An 18775-nucleotide genomic window follows, 5' to 3' on the forward strand; every position below is an offset into this window, starting at 1 on the left:
CACACACCACAGCACCCAGGCAGATAGAGGCACAGCACGTCTCGCGTCCAGAACTCCCTGAGAAACAGTCCCCACTACAGCACAAGGGAAGAAACATGAGGCTGCTTGCTGCAGCGTGGCCAAGGCACAAACGGAGGCTGCTGAGGACAAGAGTGAGGACAGACGGGGACAAGGGTCCTAGATAGAAAAGTTAAGTGGATGCAAATCAAACCTAAGAGAACAGGAAGGTAACGTTCAGAACTAAGGTAGGGTACAAATACGGCAGAGCTCATTTCCTCTTTGAATCCTGCACCAATACTGTGACTTTTTTGTGTGTGCACATCAGACACAGCTCTTTGGCTCAGCTCTGCTAAGGGCTGGATTACAGTCACATGCCATCACACCAGCTTCGTTCCTGTTTCAAAAAGTGTGGTTGAGCGCTCACATGCCTTTAGTCCCTGAGGTGGAGGCAAGAGGATCGGGAGCGCACATCAGTCTGGGCCATAGAGACCATTCCAACCCCCTCTTCCCCAAAAGAGGTCGAATAAAATCGTAATTTGTAGAGTCAATTGATCTACTGCGACTGATGATTAGAATAACATTCTTCTTTATGAGTTTTCAGTAAAAATATGGTTTCAAATATATTAAAAGAAAACACCTAGAGACAGAGCTGGGAAATGCTACACACTCCCGAGAAGTAGCCAGTTTTCTCTGAGGCCATTTACCTAAATCTTCAAATCTTTTTGCATTTTGTTTTGAGACAGGGCTCACGTATCATTATCATTACTGGGGCGTCTTTTTTTTTTTTGGTTGTTATTTTCAGAAACATGGTCTCACTTTGTAGCCCAAGCTGCCCTGGAACTCCTATCTATCCTCCTGCTTCAGCCTCTCAATTGCTAGATGCACCAAGTGTGAATCACTATAGCTGTCTATTAGAACATTAAAATATCATTCTTGCAAAGATATGAATTCTGAGTTTTACTGTGTTTTAAGACATGAATATATATTTTACACAAGTGGATACTGACTTTATCTAGTAGACTAAAAAGGGCTTTGTAAAATTTCTGTGAATTACCCTCATTCTGAAATAGTAAAGAATGACAATTTAATGCCAGGGCGGAAGAGACGGGGGGGGGGGGGGGGGGGGATCAGGAGTTGAAGGCTAGCCTCGGCTACATCAGCCCGTACCAGGCAGAAGTTTGAGGCCAGCCTGAGCTAGAAGAGCTCCTGCTCAAAACAAACGAGAGCACAAAGGGTTAGGAAGTAGGCAACGGTTCACTAGCAGACAGAAGTTTATTGGTTTCTCTCAGCAGTGAAATCTCCTCCTCTTGGGTGGCTTGCATTGTGGCGGCAGCTGCATACCTTTGGTAGTATCGGATATGCTATTTAACAAGGCACACATCATGTCTCCTTCCAAGTGGTGAGGGTTTAGTATATGAGCAGGCCTCTGAGTCTTCTTAAATTGATTCTCTAGCTCCAGAAAGCCTTGGTCTCCAGAGAGGATGGTGAAGGGAATTTGCTTGGGCAGTTGTTCATCTAGTCGGCCAGCCTAAGTTGGAACAAATGGCACAGGTTCTTAGAGATGTGCAAGTTTCAAATCAAGTAAAATATATTTCACAGTGAGCACATACCTAGGAAAGTATGTTAGAATCATTTCCTAGCCAGCCTTCATAAATGAAGTATGATATCCATTAAATCAAATATAAGATGTCAATAACACAAGATAGCCTACGTATGTATGTACCATTAAGGAAAAAGAAACAGCCAACTAAACTCCATGTACAAAGGAGGCACCTGAACGAAGGAGGGACCCAAAAGGCCACCGATGCAAGAAGGCAAAGAAGCCCTCACAGGGAGGATGCACAACAGGGGAACTGTGGGGCTCAATCCAAGGAAGAAGGAACCTCGTGAGGTTAAAAGAGCAAGTGACACCTTTGCAAAAGCATTCATTCACATTACAGGAGTGACCCAAAACATTCATGCAGAGCAGAGGACTTAATAGAAAGCGAGTCCTGGCTCAGCCCTTTCGCTGGGTGACGGGCAGAGGCAGATGTAAGTGCGAGGTCCATCTGGGCTACAGTGACCGGTGCAGTGTCCTCCGTTTCAGATCTTAATGTGAAAGTATATTAGTACACAGCAAGTACGGCATCATCAACTATTTATCCCGTAAGGAACCATACAGATGAAGATCGCCTAGAGGACTGACCTAAGCAGTAATTAAGCGTGTGGTGGGTCCTTGCCAGACCATACAGCAGCAAGTAGACCGATGCAGAAAGCTTCATAAAACTCACACTGAATAATGAACTATGCTGCCATTCCAGTTCCAGCGGGAAGAAATCCAAATGGATCCTGGATTGACATTAGGTTTTTTTTTTTTTTTTTTTTTTTTTTAGTTTTTCGAGACAGGGTTTCTCTGTGGCTTTGGAGCCTGTCCTGGAACTAGCTCTATAGACCAGGCTGGCCTCAAACTCACAGAGATCCGCCTGCCTCTGTCTCCCGAGTGCTGGAATTAAAGGCGTGCACCACCAACACCTGGCTTTTAATAAAACACCTACTTACATGCATACATATGGCAAAATCAGCAGCATCTTTCCTTTTACTACAGCGAGGATGAAGGAAGAAACATCCAATCCTGTTCAAGTAATTATAGATCTTACAGCTGAGTGGGGGCTTCCAGTTGGTGTTTCCTCCTATTAATTTTAGAAAAAAATATAAATGACAGTCAAGCAGGGACAGAGAAGACCAAAAACCTTTTCAAGGTGAAATATAACCTATAAATATTTTTTTTTCTGAAAAGTACTAGACTACAATGAAAGACTCAGTATTAAAGTGCGTCCCACAATGCACAGAGCCTTTGCTTTGTCCTCCAGAACCACGTAAACCAGGCCTGGTGGTGCAAACTCATGTAGGGGGTAGGCATGATAACCCCGAGTTCAAGGAAACCCTCAGCTACAAAGCACATTGGAGGCCAGCCTGGAGCTGCCTGAGATGCTGCTGTCTGGTCGCAGAGGCATCACCACCATACTGCTTTACAGTCTAGGGAATGGAGACGGACTCCTTTAATCTACCCACACGTGCACAAGTTCATGGCGTCGAGGACGGAGAGATGGCTCAGTGGTTAAGAGTACTGGCTGCTCTTCCAGAGGACTGGTCTTTGATCCCCGGCACCCACAGGTAGCTCACAACTGTCTGTAACTCCTTTCAGTAATCTGACATCCTCTTTTGGTCGCCATGAGCACCAGCAGGTAATACATAGACACACATACAGGCAAATCTCCCATACACGTAAAAAGTAACTTTTCTTCAGTTCATATGGATAGTGAGCAGAGTTAAAAAAAAAAAAAAAGTTAACAGTCTTTGAATGGTATCATTCTACATAAATTCAAAATTGTGTGGATCTTACAAGTGTGCCAAAAATCAGTGGATAAAAATGCATAGCATCTAAAGATTTCTATTTATACCCTAGGATAGTGCTACCCTTGCTCTCAATCTTCCTCAGAGAGGCTTCTCTAGTATGGGCTCAAGTTAAACCAGAGACTCACAGCTAGTTTTAGTGCTGAGATAGTTAAGGTTGAATGACCAGTTACATCTCTGTAACTAACCCCTTCCAATGCCCAGAAAACACAATGGAAGAGGAAGAGGAAGAGGAAGAGGAAGAGAAAAGAACATGAGAGCCAGAGGCTGGAGGGCTGCTCTGAAACCCCATCATCCGGACAAGTCAGGGCGGGCGCCTCAACTGAGAACTCACATCAGCATCCCCTAAGGAACTGGAGAGAAGCTCCTGGGAGTTGGAGGCAGTCATTGGCTTGAGTGGCGCAGTCACTGTTAACTGCCCCTGCTCTCCGAAGAGCCTCCAACCCACTCATGAAAGCAAAACCCAGGTGTGAAAATAGAAGGAGCATGTTTTACAAAATAGGGGTAGAAGTGAGATGTGAGACAGAGATGGGGCTGAAAATATACAGAGATGGGGCTGAAAATATACATATACATACATGTACACATATGTATATGTATGTATGTGTGCATATATATATATATATGAAATTAACAAGAACTTTCCAAAATTAAAAAAGTGAGGCAATCAGCAGAGCTAGACTTACTAAAACACTAGTTTGTAACAGCTGAGTCATCTCTCCAGCTTTTATGATTTTAAACAACACACATAACTAGTCATATACAATCCTCTCAGCCTGCTTTCTTGTATCTTAAAAGCCTGACACATTTTAAGTGTTGAATGAATTCTTCAACGTGTATCAAAAGAAACATAAATTCTGGGTTAACAGTGCAATACTTTCCATAGAAATATGTTAACAACAACAAAAATCTAGAGCCAGCATCCAGATAGCTACTAAGTGGGAAAAGATGCTTGCCACCAAGATTCATGACCTAAGATTGATCCCTGGGACCCATATAATGTAGAAAGAGAATAGATTCCCACAAACTGTCCTCTGACCTCTACACACATCTACATAAAGTAAAATAAATCTGAACAAGTAATCTAGCAGAGTAATGCACAGTAATAATACACAAACTATGTTTTCATGTTCTATTCAGGAAGGTGCAAAGGGACCTTTTTAAATGAATCACTTTCTCAGAAGAGGTACCTCTAATGCTTCCCTTCTTAACCATACCTTGAAAGCCCCAAATAAACGTTCCTTGATTAAGGTGCCCAGGTAGATGACCAAAAAAGTTCGACCAGTTATCAAAATCTACAAAGACGATATGAGTCATGGTTCGCAGGTAGTCCACATCTGGAAGCTCAACTTCCTCCTCTAAGAACACACACAAAGAAAACAACATGAATTCAGTAAGAATGCTCCATAAAATATCCTAATTCCTCAAGTTTAGAAGACATTAGAGGTCCAATACGCAAGAATGTTAATTGTTCCTATTATTCACCTCTACTGAAACCTTTTCAAGGAATCCAAATCTGTATACACTTATACTAGATTATACTTAACATATTCACACCTGATCATATATCCTTCTTAAACTCTCCCTTGACAATAAGACCTTTGTACTTTTGTTTTGTTTTGAGACAGGATCTCATTTACTCCAGAATGGACTCAAACTCACTGTCTTATTGAGGTTAGCCTTGACCCTTTGTGCTAAGACCACAGGCATGCACTATCATGACTGGTTAGGGCTTTATTAAAAAAAAAAAAAAAAAAAGGAATTTGTGATAGATGTGATAGAGATTAATTTTTTATTGAAAACAAAGTTATTTTAAACAAATTAATGTACTAGTCAAATAGAAGTCCAAAGTTTAAGACTAAATAAAACTTCCCTATCCATAAATATTCAGTGTACATGAAAAGATTCATTAAGTTACGTCAAAACAGAAACACACAAAAATAATCTAACGGAATAATACAATACATAGTAGCATTAAATTATGCCCTAATGCTCTACCTAGAAAGGCTCAAAGGGACTTCTAAAATGAAGCAGAATACAAGTTAGGTGGCACACATCTCCAACCCAACGCTCTTGAGGCAGGGAGGAGATCGAGGTCTGAAGGCAGTCTGGGTGACCCAAGCAATGAAACCCCACAGACATGACTTTCAAGGTTATTTACCAAGAGTGCTCTTGGCACAAGAATTTGCTTTTCTTAATCTAGACTGATTTATTAGTAGCCCTCTGCCTTGAGGATTAAACATTCACGGCAGCACAAGGCAACCTCAAAGCCTGATCGATCCCACCGGAAGGAGAAATAGGTGTGGGTAGGAAGCGAATATCCCCAGCTTGGCTCTTCCTCGTCTCCCATTCTCCACTTCTTAGCCTACCTCCCCCTTCAAGCTTTCCCACCCTGACAAGGCCTTATAGTGTCCAGTGGTACTCATGCAAACCTTGAGATATTTTTAAATGAGTACTTTCTAGTGGGCCTAACAGAGGCCTCTTCAATGTATTACTTTCAGGTCAAGCTCTATCTATAGCTGTTAGAAATCTCAGACTTAGATGCTAGAGTCAACTTCTGTCCAACACAGACAAACACACATTGCCCCAACACAACGAGAAGACCAAGGGGAAAGCACAAGAAAAGGTAGAGCGGTGTGGCCGCTGCTTTACTTTTTTGGAACTAGAACTGATTAGACCATGAGAAGATTTAAGGCTTTCCTTCACTGAAAACCCACCACTAAAGGTAATATGCAGACCTAGGTGGGCTACAGAGCAAACCTGTGAGGGCGGTGGTTTATAACTCCACACACCTGTAGTTGGAGGTTCTACTGAGGCTGAGATAAGGAGGGTCACTCGAGCCCCCAAGTATGAGAACAATCGTAGTAACAGTTTAAGACACCACGCCACAAAATGGATGGGTGGTAGGTAAAGAAAGCCCAACCAGACTGCTGCTTGCACCCTCAGCGGCTGGGCTGCTCCCAGCCAACTGAACCAAGGCCAGAGTGCCTATGTTTGCCCAGGGAGGCTGAGGCAAGGTGCTCCACCCTGAACAACTGTCCTGGAGTCCAGCGGGTGCCAACACAGGGACAAGAACCAAGGGTCTTCTTTGTTTCTCAGCCGAAACCAGGGGTTTCTAGGTACACAGGCCCATTACAGAGGCCTTCGCAGGCCCCTCCTTTCCCTACTACAGAGGCCTTACACCATGTAGACAGATTGTGACAAATGTTAGAAACTATTTATTACTTGAAATATTATTGAAATGCTACTTTACAAATAAACAATTTAAAGAATAAAACACGAACCACAGAAATTGTATTCTATCAGCCAAAATTTATTCACTGTTACTATTCTACCTTTTACAATCCACAGGTTAATGGAAAAAGTCTACAGATTTATTGTATCTAGCCACAGTAACTTTTAAATAACATAAAGAACTATTCTATTTACTTAGGGCAGTCACACAGAGGGAGCTTCAAAGGAAGCACATAGGAAGGAATTTGCCTCTCAGCTCCACATCCTCATTTTTAGTCTTCTAATCACTAATTATTTACCACAAAGCTATGTTGCAAGGTAAGCTGAAGTTACATTTATGATTTTTCATATTTAAAGAATAGGCCAAGCAGAGCATGATAGCTTATGACTATAATCCCAGCACTTAGGGGGCAGGAGAATGGGCACAATCTGTGGACCATCCTAGGCTACAAGGTAAGCTGCAGGCTAACAGGCTAGAGTGTGATATCTTGTCTTAAAAAAAGAAAAAAAAAAAAAAAATCAAACAAAAAACCCTAATGTAAATAAAGTTAAAAAACAAGCAAACAAGAACAAGGCTAAAGAGATATAAAAGCAATTCACCCAGGGCGAGTGTTGTAGCTCAGTGATGTAGCACGCACTTAGCATGTAAAACCCTAAGCACAACACACACAGAAAGATACAGATGTGTGTGCCCGTGCATGCATGTCACACACACACACACACACACACACACACACACGGGTAGGGGGGGACACAGATGTGCATACACACAGAGGAAAAACCATTTACTTTTCCATGAACCTTCATATTTTTAGAAAAACATGACTTTAAGGTTCAGAATGACTTTAAGAATCTTTACGGAGTAGCAACACCTGTTATTTCTCAATATTCTCAAGAAGAGATCTCTATTATTACAGACCACACCCACACGGAACCCTGAGAGTGGACACCTCTGATCTCAACATTCCCTCAGCTTCTGCTAGAGAGTACACACACTAAGCTCCAGTGAGCGCGGGTTACTTGCCCCTCGCTATGCCCGTACCTATATTCTGGCAGTCGGCGTCACGCTCGGCTCCGTTCTCCACGTCCGAGTGTTTCTGATGGTTTGTCTTCGTCAGCTTCTTCTCAGCATGCGACACACCGGCGTCGCGCTTGCCCGAGCTCCCTCTGTCATTCGAGCCATGAGTCCCACTGGGTTTCTGGCAGGTGCTGTGCTTTCTGTGGAAGTGCTGTTGGGCGCTCTCGGTGTCCCTAAATGCTTTGGTGCAGACGCCACACTTGATCACATACTGCTGTTCCTCGCCACTGTTTTCTCTTCCGTGCACTTGATGGACGTGAGCAGCAATGTCGGCTGAATTCTGTGCCGTCGCTGAACACAAACTGCAGCGGAACCACAGCTTACCTTTGTCCAGCATGGTTTGAAGACATCTGTCATAATCTTCCTTTCTGTTGAGTTTACAGACGTAGCTCTCATGACAACCACAGCTTAGCAAACCACTGGTCTCTATTATTTTAAAATCATCCTCAGTTTTAATTGAGGTTTCAGCTTTTTCTGACACAAACACATAATCTATGCTGTGGTGATCCGTATAATGACTCAGAAACGCTTCTTCCTTGTTAAAAATAAGATCACAAAGCCCACAGAAGTACTTAACCTTGACCTCGTTGTCATGCTCGTCCTGGCAATGCCGGTACAGAGTTTCTACTTTATGGAAAGTCTTTCTGCAGTGGGCACAGCTGTACCTATGGAACTGATGGCTCGTCAAGGACATGCAGTGCTCTTTTACACATTCCTGGGAATCAAACATATCTTCACAAATCCGGCATTGCCACCTGCCCTTTGGAGGGCTGCTTGTCAGGCAATGATCAGCAACAGTAACAGGCGGAGGCGGTTTGTCGGCATCCAGATGACTCGCCACAGAGGACGATGGCAAGACTTCATCTTCTACCTCATCCATCTCATAAAAATATCTATGCCCATTATGGCGCTCAGTAATGTGTGCCATGATGGCACCTCTCTGTATTAGCTCCGTTTTGCATGTCCGACACCAAAATAGAAAGTTATTTAAATGTGCCCCTCCATGAAACCGGCTCATGTGTAAACGCATGACCCCTGAATCTTCACACACCTTTCCACAGACCACACATTTGTAACACATTGTGTTTGCTGAGAAAACATGCCTTTCCACTGCATCCTCACTAGGAAAGCGCCGATTGCACTCACAACACCAGGCTGTAACTACAGCTGAATTCTGTCTCTGCACACAGGCTGCTTCCCCCTGGCTTCCGCCTCCTAAATTCAGCTTCTTTTTCGGAATGACACAGTCCTCTGCACTGGACTCTTTAATAGGCATAATTCGTTTGAGTGACGAAAATCTTGGTTGATTGAATAAACGCAAATCACAGGGAGGCTTACTGCCTTCACTGATACGGCAGTAAAGTAAGACTGATTCTTCCACCGAGTTAACCACTGTGACTTTGTGTCCTGAGTTCTTGTGACTCTGGATGCTGGTTCCATCCACAAAGACCTGGTTGCAATCTGAACAATAACCTCTTACTATGAATTCTTCTGCAACCTGAGTAATGGTTTTCTCAGCTATAGCTACCGGTCCAGCATTTCGACAACGAACCCTAATTTGGATTATAAAAAAAAAAAAAAATATATATATATATATATATATATATATATATATATATATATATGTTTACTTTATATGTTAAGAATTTTAAAATAACAATATAAGTAGTAATTTTTCAATAAAGCAGTTAAGTGATACTCTATGATCTTGAAATACGTTTATATCACCTCTATCTTATCTCTCTAATCCATATAAAAGGACTTAAAAGTGGAATCAGAAGATTAAAAATATTAAAACAAACTTTAGAAAACTTCAGTCTGAAGTAAATTAGATTCAGAAAGGTCATTAAAATATATGAATGAACACTAAAATTCTAGACAATATTCCATTCTTTTTTTATTGCTGTTTTCTGGCTTTATTGTGGGATTTTTAATAGATTAATTTCTTTAACTGTATTTATCTATTTAGCATGTATGGGTGTTTTGTCTACACATCTGTTTACTTCTTGTGTGCCTGGTGTTGAAGGAAGCATCTGACCCCATGGAACTGGAGTCACAGACAGTTGTGAGCTACCAGGTGGGTGCTGGGAATTGAACCTGAGCCTTCTGGAAGAGAAGTCATGATGTGCTCTTATTCACCACCCAGTTTATTTCCCTTTTGGATAGTTTCATCATGTAACCAAGGTTGACCCTGAACTTGTAATCATTCCTCCTCAGCCTTCTAAGTGCTAAGGTTATAGATAGGCACCACAACTACCAGCTCTACTTATTTATAATTGACTAACTTATGTCAGACATATACTCTATCCATGTTTGCTTTTCTGCTGGTGATAAGCTGGACAGTCTGATAACGCTGACTCACATGAAGAACCCCTCTGCCTGTTAACTGCCATTCTATACCTCCATACTTCCCAACCACACTTCTCCCACTACGTTAGATTTGGCTACTTTCCAGGAAAACTACATCCTTGTTTTAAAGAAGAAACACGGAATAGAAAATACTTGCTGGACCCTCGCAATACTGAAAAACACACCATGATTTCTTTATGGCTTAAGTTTAGACCTGTACAAACCTGAAATGGGCAGTGAGCTCCATGTGGGAACGCAGAGTCTGGCGGCAGGCCACACACTTAACTTGAAACGGAACATCTTTGCACAGAGAGACCAAAAGTTTTTTTGCAAAAGATGGAAATGATATCGGATATGCTGTTACCTTATCATCTGAAAGACAAAATAAACTATAAATTGCAAAGTAATTTAAACAGAGGGTAACCCGATCTTTCTCTTCTTTCCCTTTCTGAACATCAGCTAAGTAAAAGATAGTTACATAGTTAGTAACATAAGGGAGACCATTTTTTTAGACTGAAATACAAAGAGTGCCTTCTACTAAAAGGAGTCTTAAATGCAGAGGAAGATCCAATTTCCCAAACTTCCCAGATAACAAAAACACTATCCTTAATAGATAGATGCTTTCTTGCAAGTTTCTTTCCATCCCTCAAAATGGGTAAAACATAGCTGTGTGGCCGAGGCACTTCCCTTTAATCCCAGCACTCAGGAGGCAGAGGCAGGTGGATCATAGTGAGTTTGAGGCACTCTGGCCTCCACAGTGAGTTCCAGGTCAGTCAGGGATACAAAGACCAATCCTGTCAAAAAAAAAAAAAAAAAAAGAGGGGGCTAAAACGCTAAAACATACAGATACAGATAAGTATTTCTTTAAAATAAGAATTTAAAGGAATGCATTTCTTTGTATGGTCCTAAACTGATAAGCATAGTCAAACAAAGTTTTGAAAAGCATGAAATGTAGCAGCAACACACTGACATACCACCCAGCTTAAAGCTCTGACGGAAATGACTCTTTGCAGACATATGCTTCAAACACTCGTCCTTGGTGGTGAACAGAAGAAAGCATTGTGGACAGGCAAAACACTGAATGACCTGAGGGGGGAGGCTACTGCTATGCCCATCGGCTGCAGCTACCTAAAAGAGAAGGGAAAGCCATGTCACAACTAAGAGCCGTGTGTAAACTAACACAATAAAGAGGGAACTTTTAAAACTTCCAATTTTGCATTGGGAAAATTTCATACCAAGATTACAACTAAAATCAATACTCAAAACACATTTCTAAAAAATTAAAACTTCCCATTTCATTTATCTGGAAATGTTCATACCAATTTTTGACTTTTCTTCCCTAAGTATGAATTATGTAACTTTTACCAGTAACAAGATACTGTAGGTAAAATTAACTTTTTTTCTGAAAATATTATAGACATCTTTTATACTAAATAACATTCATTTCCTATACACTTTCATTTCTGATAAATTCATGTATAACATATTAATAAACAAATATGACACAGTACACACTTCTGAATGCTTTGTTTTTTCTCTCTACCCTGAACTTCACTGATTACAATAAATATTTTTCAATAACCTTTTCTGTGTAATGATTTATAATCATACTGAGAAATTTATGAAGGAGAACGCTTATATGAAATGCTACCATTTTGTAAACTTTTATTAGCTCTTTCACTCCACAATAACTGACAATTTCCAAAAATCTACTGGCATCACTTGAATCCATACTTCCTACCAGCTGCAAACTAAGTGACAGTGAACATTTATTCTGAATCAGTCAAACATTCATTGTGAGTTTCCCTGGTTTGAGGTCACCCCACCACCCACCACCAACCGCCACACACTATAAACAGTGCTGTTGTAAACAACCTTACAAATGTACCTCTGCTTGTCCTCATTATTCCGGGGATCTCTATGTAGAAAGAAGGTGTGAACAGTTGGAAACTGAAAGATATTGCATGATTGCTTTTCGAAGGGCTCTATCAAGGTACTAGTATTCTCTAGCACAGAATAAACCTAGCAGCAATAGGGACTGGAGAATCTTTTTTATTATTCTCAATCAAGCAGGCTTACACCCCTTACTATTTTAATTTGCATTCCCCGCCTACAATTAAGTTTGAACACGTATTCTGACACTTCTTGGGAAATCTGGAAGTTTTCTTTCATGGATTCCTCACTCAAGTCCTTTAGAATTGTTTTCAGTTCTTTTGCTTGGTTTGTTTTCCAAGATAGGGTTTCCCTGAGTTACAGCTCTGGTTGTCCTGGATGGCACTGACTCTGTAAACCAAGCTGGCCTTGAGATCACAGAGATGGTCCCTGCTTCTGTTTCCCAAGCCCAAGTCCTGGGAATAGAGGCGTGCACCACCACCGCCCAGCCGTTCTCCTATCTTTAGCAGTGCTGTATCACTGGAATCACTTCTTTTTACTCCCTCTTCATTATGCAAATATTTCCCCAAACATCCCCTCGTGTTTGCTTATGGCCACTTTAAAAGTTCTGGATAGTCAAAAAGGTAGACCTTTTGTTTTCTGAGACGCAGTCCCACTACCCTGGTAATGTCAGACTCAGGGACTCAAGGGTTTTCTCGCTTTAGTCTCCTGAGGCTGATGCAGAGCACACAGGTATACACGACCATGCCTGGTTAGAAGTTTTTTGTGGCATCTAATTTTATTAACTCGATTTAGAGCCTCCTCTATCCCAAAATTAAATTTAAAATTGCACATTATAAGAAAAGGTATGTGTGTGACTGCTGTAAATTTCCTTCCTATTAACCAGCCTTACAGCAATAATCTTAAGATGTACACCATGTCTTCTTAGATGTACCTATCAGTGAAACCAGGAACTCAACGACTATACAATGCTTACGAGACACAAGAGGAAAGACGAGGGATTCACATTTACCCTGAGAACATGTCAAGGCCACACTAGGACTCCGAACACGTATCACGGGGCAGCGTTTCCTTCTTCAGTTGCCACCCCTGCTCCCACCACCTCATAAACCAGTTCTGCCCTCCAAGAGACCAATCCCGGATTTAAAGCTACCTTTGTTCCTCTGGCTCTGGTTCTACGCTCTTCTCCTTATTCCCTCATAAAACGCGATTGCGTTTTAATCTGACGAAGGCCACAGAAGATAAAAATCTAAGACAGTCTGAATTACATTTAGAATTTTATCAATGATGAGAGCAATAAACGCATTTACTGCCAATCTACAAGTTTCTCCTAATTTAAGAAACCATTTTTAGTTCAATTTCAGGTTATAAGCAGATCCAAAGTAAAAACTGAAGGTTTGCTAAGCAGAATCATAGAATTCTGCTTCTGCTACAAATTGTCATTATCTGTCAAGCAGTGGTGACACATGCCTTTAATTCCAGGAGACAGAGGCAGGAGGATCTCTTTGAGTCTGAGGCCAGCCTGGTCTACAGAGGGAGCTCCAGGACAGCCAGGGCTACACAGAGAAACCCTGTCTCAAAACCCTCAACCCCTAACCCCCAAAAAATGGAGTATTTGTAGAAACCATCTAGACATTAGACAAAGGAATAGGAAAGAGAATTTTCAGTAAGTCAAGCTAGAAAAATTTCTTTTTATCATGTTTTTAGTACATTAAAATAATATACCATACAAGGGACAGAGATATGGCTCAAAGGTAAAACTGCTTTGCCACACAAACTTGGAGATATGAGTTTGATCCCTTAAACCTTGTAAAGTTGAGAGACCCAACAGAATTTGAGAGCTGGAGAGACAATTCAGTGGTTAAGAGTGTAATGCCCATGCAGAGGACCCAGGGTCATTACCAGCACCCTCACTGAGGAGCTCATAACCTGTAACTCCAGCTCAGAGGATTCAACACCTTCCTCTAGCCTCCAAGGACACATGCACACATGCGCGTGAACACACACACACACACACACACACACACACACCACAAGGTTTTCTTTTTAAAGAATAAGATGCAATTCCATGTGTGACCAAAATCATAAGAGTATGTATAATATGGTAATTTCATGTACCACAGAAGGAAGAGTTTAATGATAATCTCTTGGACTGCTAGAGTTTAGCTAATAAAATTAGTGCCCTAAGTCATTTTATTTTCAATATTTAAATTTTGTATCTTTATGTGCATCATTAGTGACTGCAAGATTAAGAGCAACATGAAAAAAAAAAAAAAAAAAAAACCAAAAAACTTTACCAACTCCATGGTTATCTAGAAAAAGATTACACAGTACATGCCCTTACCTTAGCAAGAAGATGATCCCTATACTGCTGTTGAGTAGCAAAATGCTCGTAACACAAAACACAAGCAAAGGAATTGGCCAGAGGTCCACGTAATGTAATTGTTGGATCACATGGGGAGTGATCAAACCTACACAACCAAGAGACGTAATGTCAGAAAGATTTACTTTCCAGGAGATAAACAAGCTTGCTTTGCTTAGGAAGCTGATCCACATGAACACAAAGGACACAAAAATCTTTCTCTACTTCTCCTTGAGACATCTGTGAAGGGAAACGGCTGGAAGCCCCAAACCCTCAATTCCCCATCTTTCAGCTATCTGACTGCAAAACCTCTGCTTTCTCGTGATCTACTAGAAAGAAGCTCAGCCAATCAGGGAACAGCACAGCATTTAATTGTAAATTCTGCCTTGGGTGATTACTTTGGAATGCTACATCAGAGTACTTAAGATAGACTAAATGCTCTGTCTCCTGAAATTTACTTTTATAGGCTGGATTTCTCTACAACTATTTCAACTGCATTGTAATAATGCAAGAGAACAATCTAAAATTTTACCCAGCTTTCTTAAAAAAAAAAAAAAAAAAAAAAGAAAAACCTATATATAAATTACAAATAGCATATCAAAATATCACAGAACTACTTGATTTTGAAATATTAAACTAAAATTGTATTAGTAAAGATATATCAAACTCCATTTAACAAAATTATTTTGAGGACTATTTACACATGAATAAGACCCTAGATTGGATCTTCAACACTACTCACTACGTAAAACAAAAACAACCTCCCCCACCCCACCCCTGGTGACTAACCTTCAACATATGAGTTCCGAGGATCCTACTTACCTTTTCAAATGTCCTAACAGAAGGTGCCCATTGTCAAATTCCTTGTTACAGTGCATTATAGGACACAAAATTGGCTTCTCAGGCCTCCCCATTCTGCCTCCACTTTGGAATGATTTTCTTTTCCCAGAATTAAATGCATTTGTTTTGAGTCCTACAACATCATAACAAATTCTTAGGTTACTATTTTCAGATAGTTGTGCACTGGGCTGGGGTCTTCAGAATAATGACACAATAATAGAAATTAGAGCATAGTATCAAGTAGGTGGTCCTACTTAAAATTAGGTGTTCAAAATCTTTATTTTTATTTATTTATTTACTTATTTATTTGATTTTTCAAGACAGGGTTTCTCTGTGGCTTTGGAGCCTGTCCTGGAACTCACTCTGTAGATCAGGCTGGCCTCAAACTTACAGAGATCTACTTGCCTCTGCCTCCCAAGTGCTAGGATTAAAGGTATGCGCCACCACTGTGCAGCCTCACAATCTTTCCTAGAAAATAGCTTTAAAGTAAGTACTTATTGGGACACACACACATTCCTGCATGCAAACACAACCCAGCTCCCTCATTTATACAAGTCAAAAAAGCTCTTCCCCATGAATTCTTATTTTCCCTTTAATTTAAACTGCTCACCTCATTGAACTAACTTCTAGAAAATTCCCTGTGATGGAAGTGACATGGAAAGTCAGGTTCTGCTACTAGCTCTTGAAAATTCCAGATTACTCACCCGGAGAAAAACTGCTCCTCGGTGGTCCTTCCAGGAAACTCAAAGAAAGTAACAAAAAAGGCTAGCCAAGCTTTAAAACAGTCTCAAGGGAACACTTCCTACAAAGTGTCAGCACGGCACGGGCCACGCTGATGAACTACCAGATCTCACTCTACATTTTAACCGTCACACATCTCCCCAAGACACATGGAATACTTTACACAATGTTTAATAAATATCTAAGAGCACAGCGATGACCTATCTTGTTCACATTGGGCCAAAGAAGCCAACAGCTAAGTAAGCAACTGTAAAACAGGCCACAGTTGTAGAGTGATATTAGTATCACTGAAACTAAATTTGTGTGTCTGCGCACGTGTGTGTGTGTGCGCGTGCGTGCCTGCATGTACATGTTCACACATGTGCACACCACATGTGGAGGCCAGAAGAAAAGCTTGGGTATCCCTTCAGTGTCTGCCGTTTCTTGGTTGCTTTAGGCCTTTTTGGAAGCAAGGTTTCTCAGTTGCCTGACCTCACTAAGTAGGCTAGGCTGGCTGGCCGGTGAGCCCGGGGTCTCCTGTCTCTGTCTCCTCAGCACCAGGCTTACAAACACATGCTGCCGCCATGCCTGGCATTTTTGATGTGGGTTCCAAGAATCACACTGACATTCTCTTGCTCTCACCTGACCATTGCTCCATCCCTAAAACTAAATTTCACTGTCCTTCATGTTCCCTGGCAATGGGACCACACCCACACACTTTCTACCTTAAGGCTCGCAAGAAGTTCAGGAGCTGAAATGTGATCCCTAACAGATACCTGACATTTTTAGCCACTGGTCCACACACTGTCTTGCTGCTTCTGTTTCTGAATGTCCTTGAATAAATTCCAATTCTTGTAAACCATGAGCGTGCTGAAAATCAAGTTTTTCCTAAAGATAACCAAAAAAAAAAAAAAAAAAAAAAAAAACTTTCAGTTGATGTATGATAACTACTACTTCTTGGGGAAAAGATTTTCTATCATCAGTGATAGAAAAATTGAATACTCTGTATCCCAAAAACTCCCTAGAAATTTATACCAAGGATTACACATATGTCAAAATAAAGTCATGTGTACTGTTCTAAGATGTTGAGCCCACAGCTATTTGCACAAAGTTTGCTACACATTACAACTCCAACAATAGGGAGGTAGATGAATTACAGCACAAACATTTGATATAAATCAATAAACAATGACCAAACATTTTCCATGTTGTAAGAGCATATTTTTGTGGGTCACCAAATGGTGTGAAATAAATAAGGACAAAATGAAGGAGTCATTCATTTCAAATTATATAAACTATACCTGAAAAAGATTTTCAAAAAGGCTGAAATCAAGCTAAATATTATTAAGGCAATATTGTCAAGGAAATATAAAGGACTGTTTTCATCTTTACACTTTTAGACATTTTCGAATTTTTACAGTTTTCCATACAAAAGAGCTTAGTAAATACTTGTTCAATGACTGATGTTACTATCAGACACTCGGCAGCATTCCTACATGGCAGTACAAAGCGTCTGTTACTGTCTGCACTGAGAGTTGGAGTACGTTTCCAAAAAGGCTAAATACCAAACTAGGCTTAGCCCGCTGTGGAGCCTCCACAACTACTCCTCTCAGGCCTATGTCTATGGCTGCAGCATCCGAGCCGCCACAGACAGTATGTCAACAAGTATGGCAGTGTCCAATAAAGCTTTATTTACAAAACCACAAACAAGTGCGTTACGACTCCTGAAGAGACATCCATGCATTTAGCTCTTCCTAGCCACACTTCAAATGGACAGACATGATCAACTTCTTATCAAAATCTTCTGAAAAAACTGCATCTGAAGCTACATGTACTAGTTTTCTTCTTCTAAGTCCCTAAACAATATAATGTAACAACTATTACATAGCACTTATATTTTACTAGGTATGACAATTAGCCAGAGTCAGTAATTCAGGGTTTTTCAGAACCTAGAGAACAATGACCTATTTAGCCTTATAATGAGACTTTCCATAAGAAAGGGTGTACAGGATAGTGTTTTGTTCCTTTGCTTTTTGTTTGGTTTGGTTTGGGTTTTTGAGACAGGGTTTCTCTGCATTGTTTTGGATCCTGTCCTGGAACTCGCTCTGTAGACCAGGCTGGCCTTGAACGCACAGAGATCTGCCTGCCTCTGCCTCCCAAGTGCTGGGACTAAAGGCGTGTACCACCAACGCCCAGCTTAATTTTATGTGTGTATGCAGGCCTGTAGGGCATTTTCTTACTTAGTGATTGATAGAAGAGGGTCCGGCCCATGGCCGGCATTGCCATTTCTAGACTGATGGTCTAAGGTTCGGGTTCTATAAGAAAGCTGCCTGAGCAAGCTAGTCAGTAGCCTCCCTGGCCTCTGCATCAGCTCCTGCTACGTAACCAAACAAACCTGTCCTCTCTAACTTGCTTTGGGCATGGTGTTTCATCACAGCAATAGAAACCCTAACTAAGACAAGGGTAAGTTAACAGAAAAAAACTGACCAAGACTTCAATATGAAGACAATTTTATAAAATATTGTTCCAAAGGACGGCTATAACGAAGTCTCAAGAATGTTGACACGTACATATTTAAATTTTCTAAGTCAAGTAAACATAGAAATACTGGCTTTAACACAAAAATTTAAAAGTATCTTTCATACAGAACTTCTAAAGCCCTAATGTAATAAAGTGATTTTTCAATGCAGAAAGCATATATCTCAATTGTAAAAGCCACCGGTTTCTTACTATATAATCATTGCAGTAAGATCTTCCTTAGTATTAATATTATCAGGGGCTAGAGGGATGGATGACTCAGTGAATAATGGCCACAAAAGCAGGCGGGCCTGAGTTCACTCCCTAGGACTCACAGCAAAACCAGGCATTGGGGCATGTGCTTATAGCCACAGAACTGGAAAGGTGGG

At 40.9% G+C, this 18775-nt stretch overlaps 1 protein-coding gene across 1 annotated transcript in view; it reads right to left on the minus strand.

Annotated features, from left to right (window-relative positions):
* The window catches only part of Znf451 (zinc finger protein 451), a 56961-nt gene that overhangs the window by 7206 nt on the left and 30980 nt on the right, over positions 1 to 18775 (minus strand). The window contains exons 5-13 of the mRNA XM_051204365.1: positions 16646 to 16757; positions 15132 to 15282; positions 14292 to 14418; positions 11029 to 11182; positions 10279 to 10426; positions 7670 to 9258; positions 4611 to 4751; positions 2539 to 2669; positions 1342 to 1528 (exon numbers count right to left, since the gene is read on the minus strand). Coding sequence (XP_051060322.1) covers positions 1342 to 1528; positions 2539 to 2669; positions 4611 to 4751; positions 7670 to 9258; positions 10279 to 10426; positions 11029 to 11182; positions 14292 to 14418; positions 15132 to 15282; positions 16646 to 16757 — 2740 coding nt within the window. The remainder of the gene's footprint in view (positions 1 to 1341; positions 1529 to 2538; positions 2670 to 4610; positions 4752 to 7669; positions 9259 to 10278; positions 10427 to 11028; positions 11183 to 14291; positions 14419 to 15131; positions 15283 to 16645; positions 16758 to 18775) is intronic.

This window comes from Phodopus roborovskii, unplaced genomic scaffold, assembly GCF_943737965.1.
Source record: "Phodopus roborovskii unplaced genomic scaffold, PHOROB, whole genome shotgun sequence".
Lineage (NCBI taxonomy): Eukaryota > Metazoa > Chordata > Mammalia > Rodentia > Cricetidae > Phodopus > Phodopus roborovskii.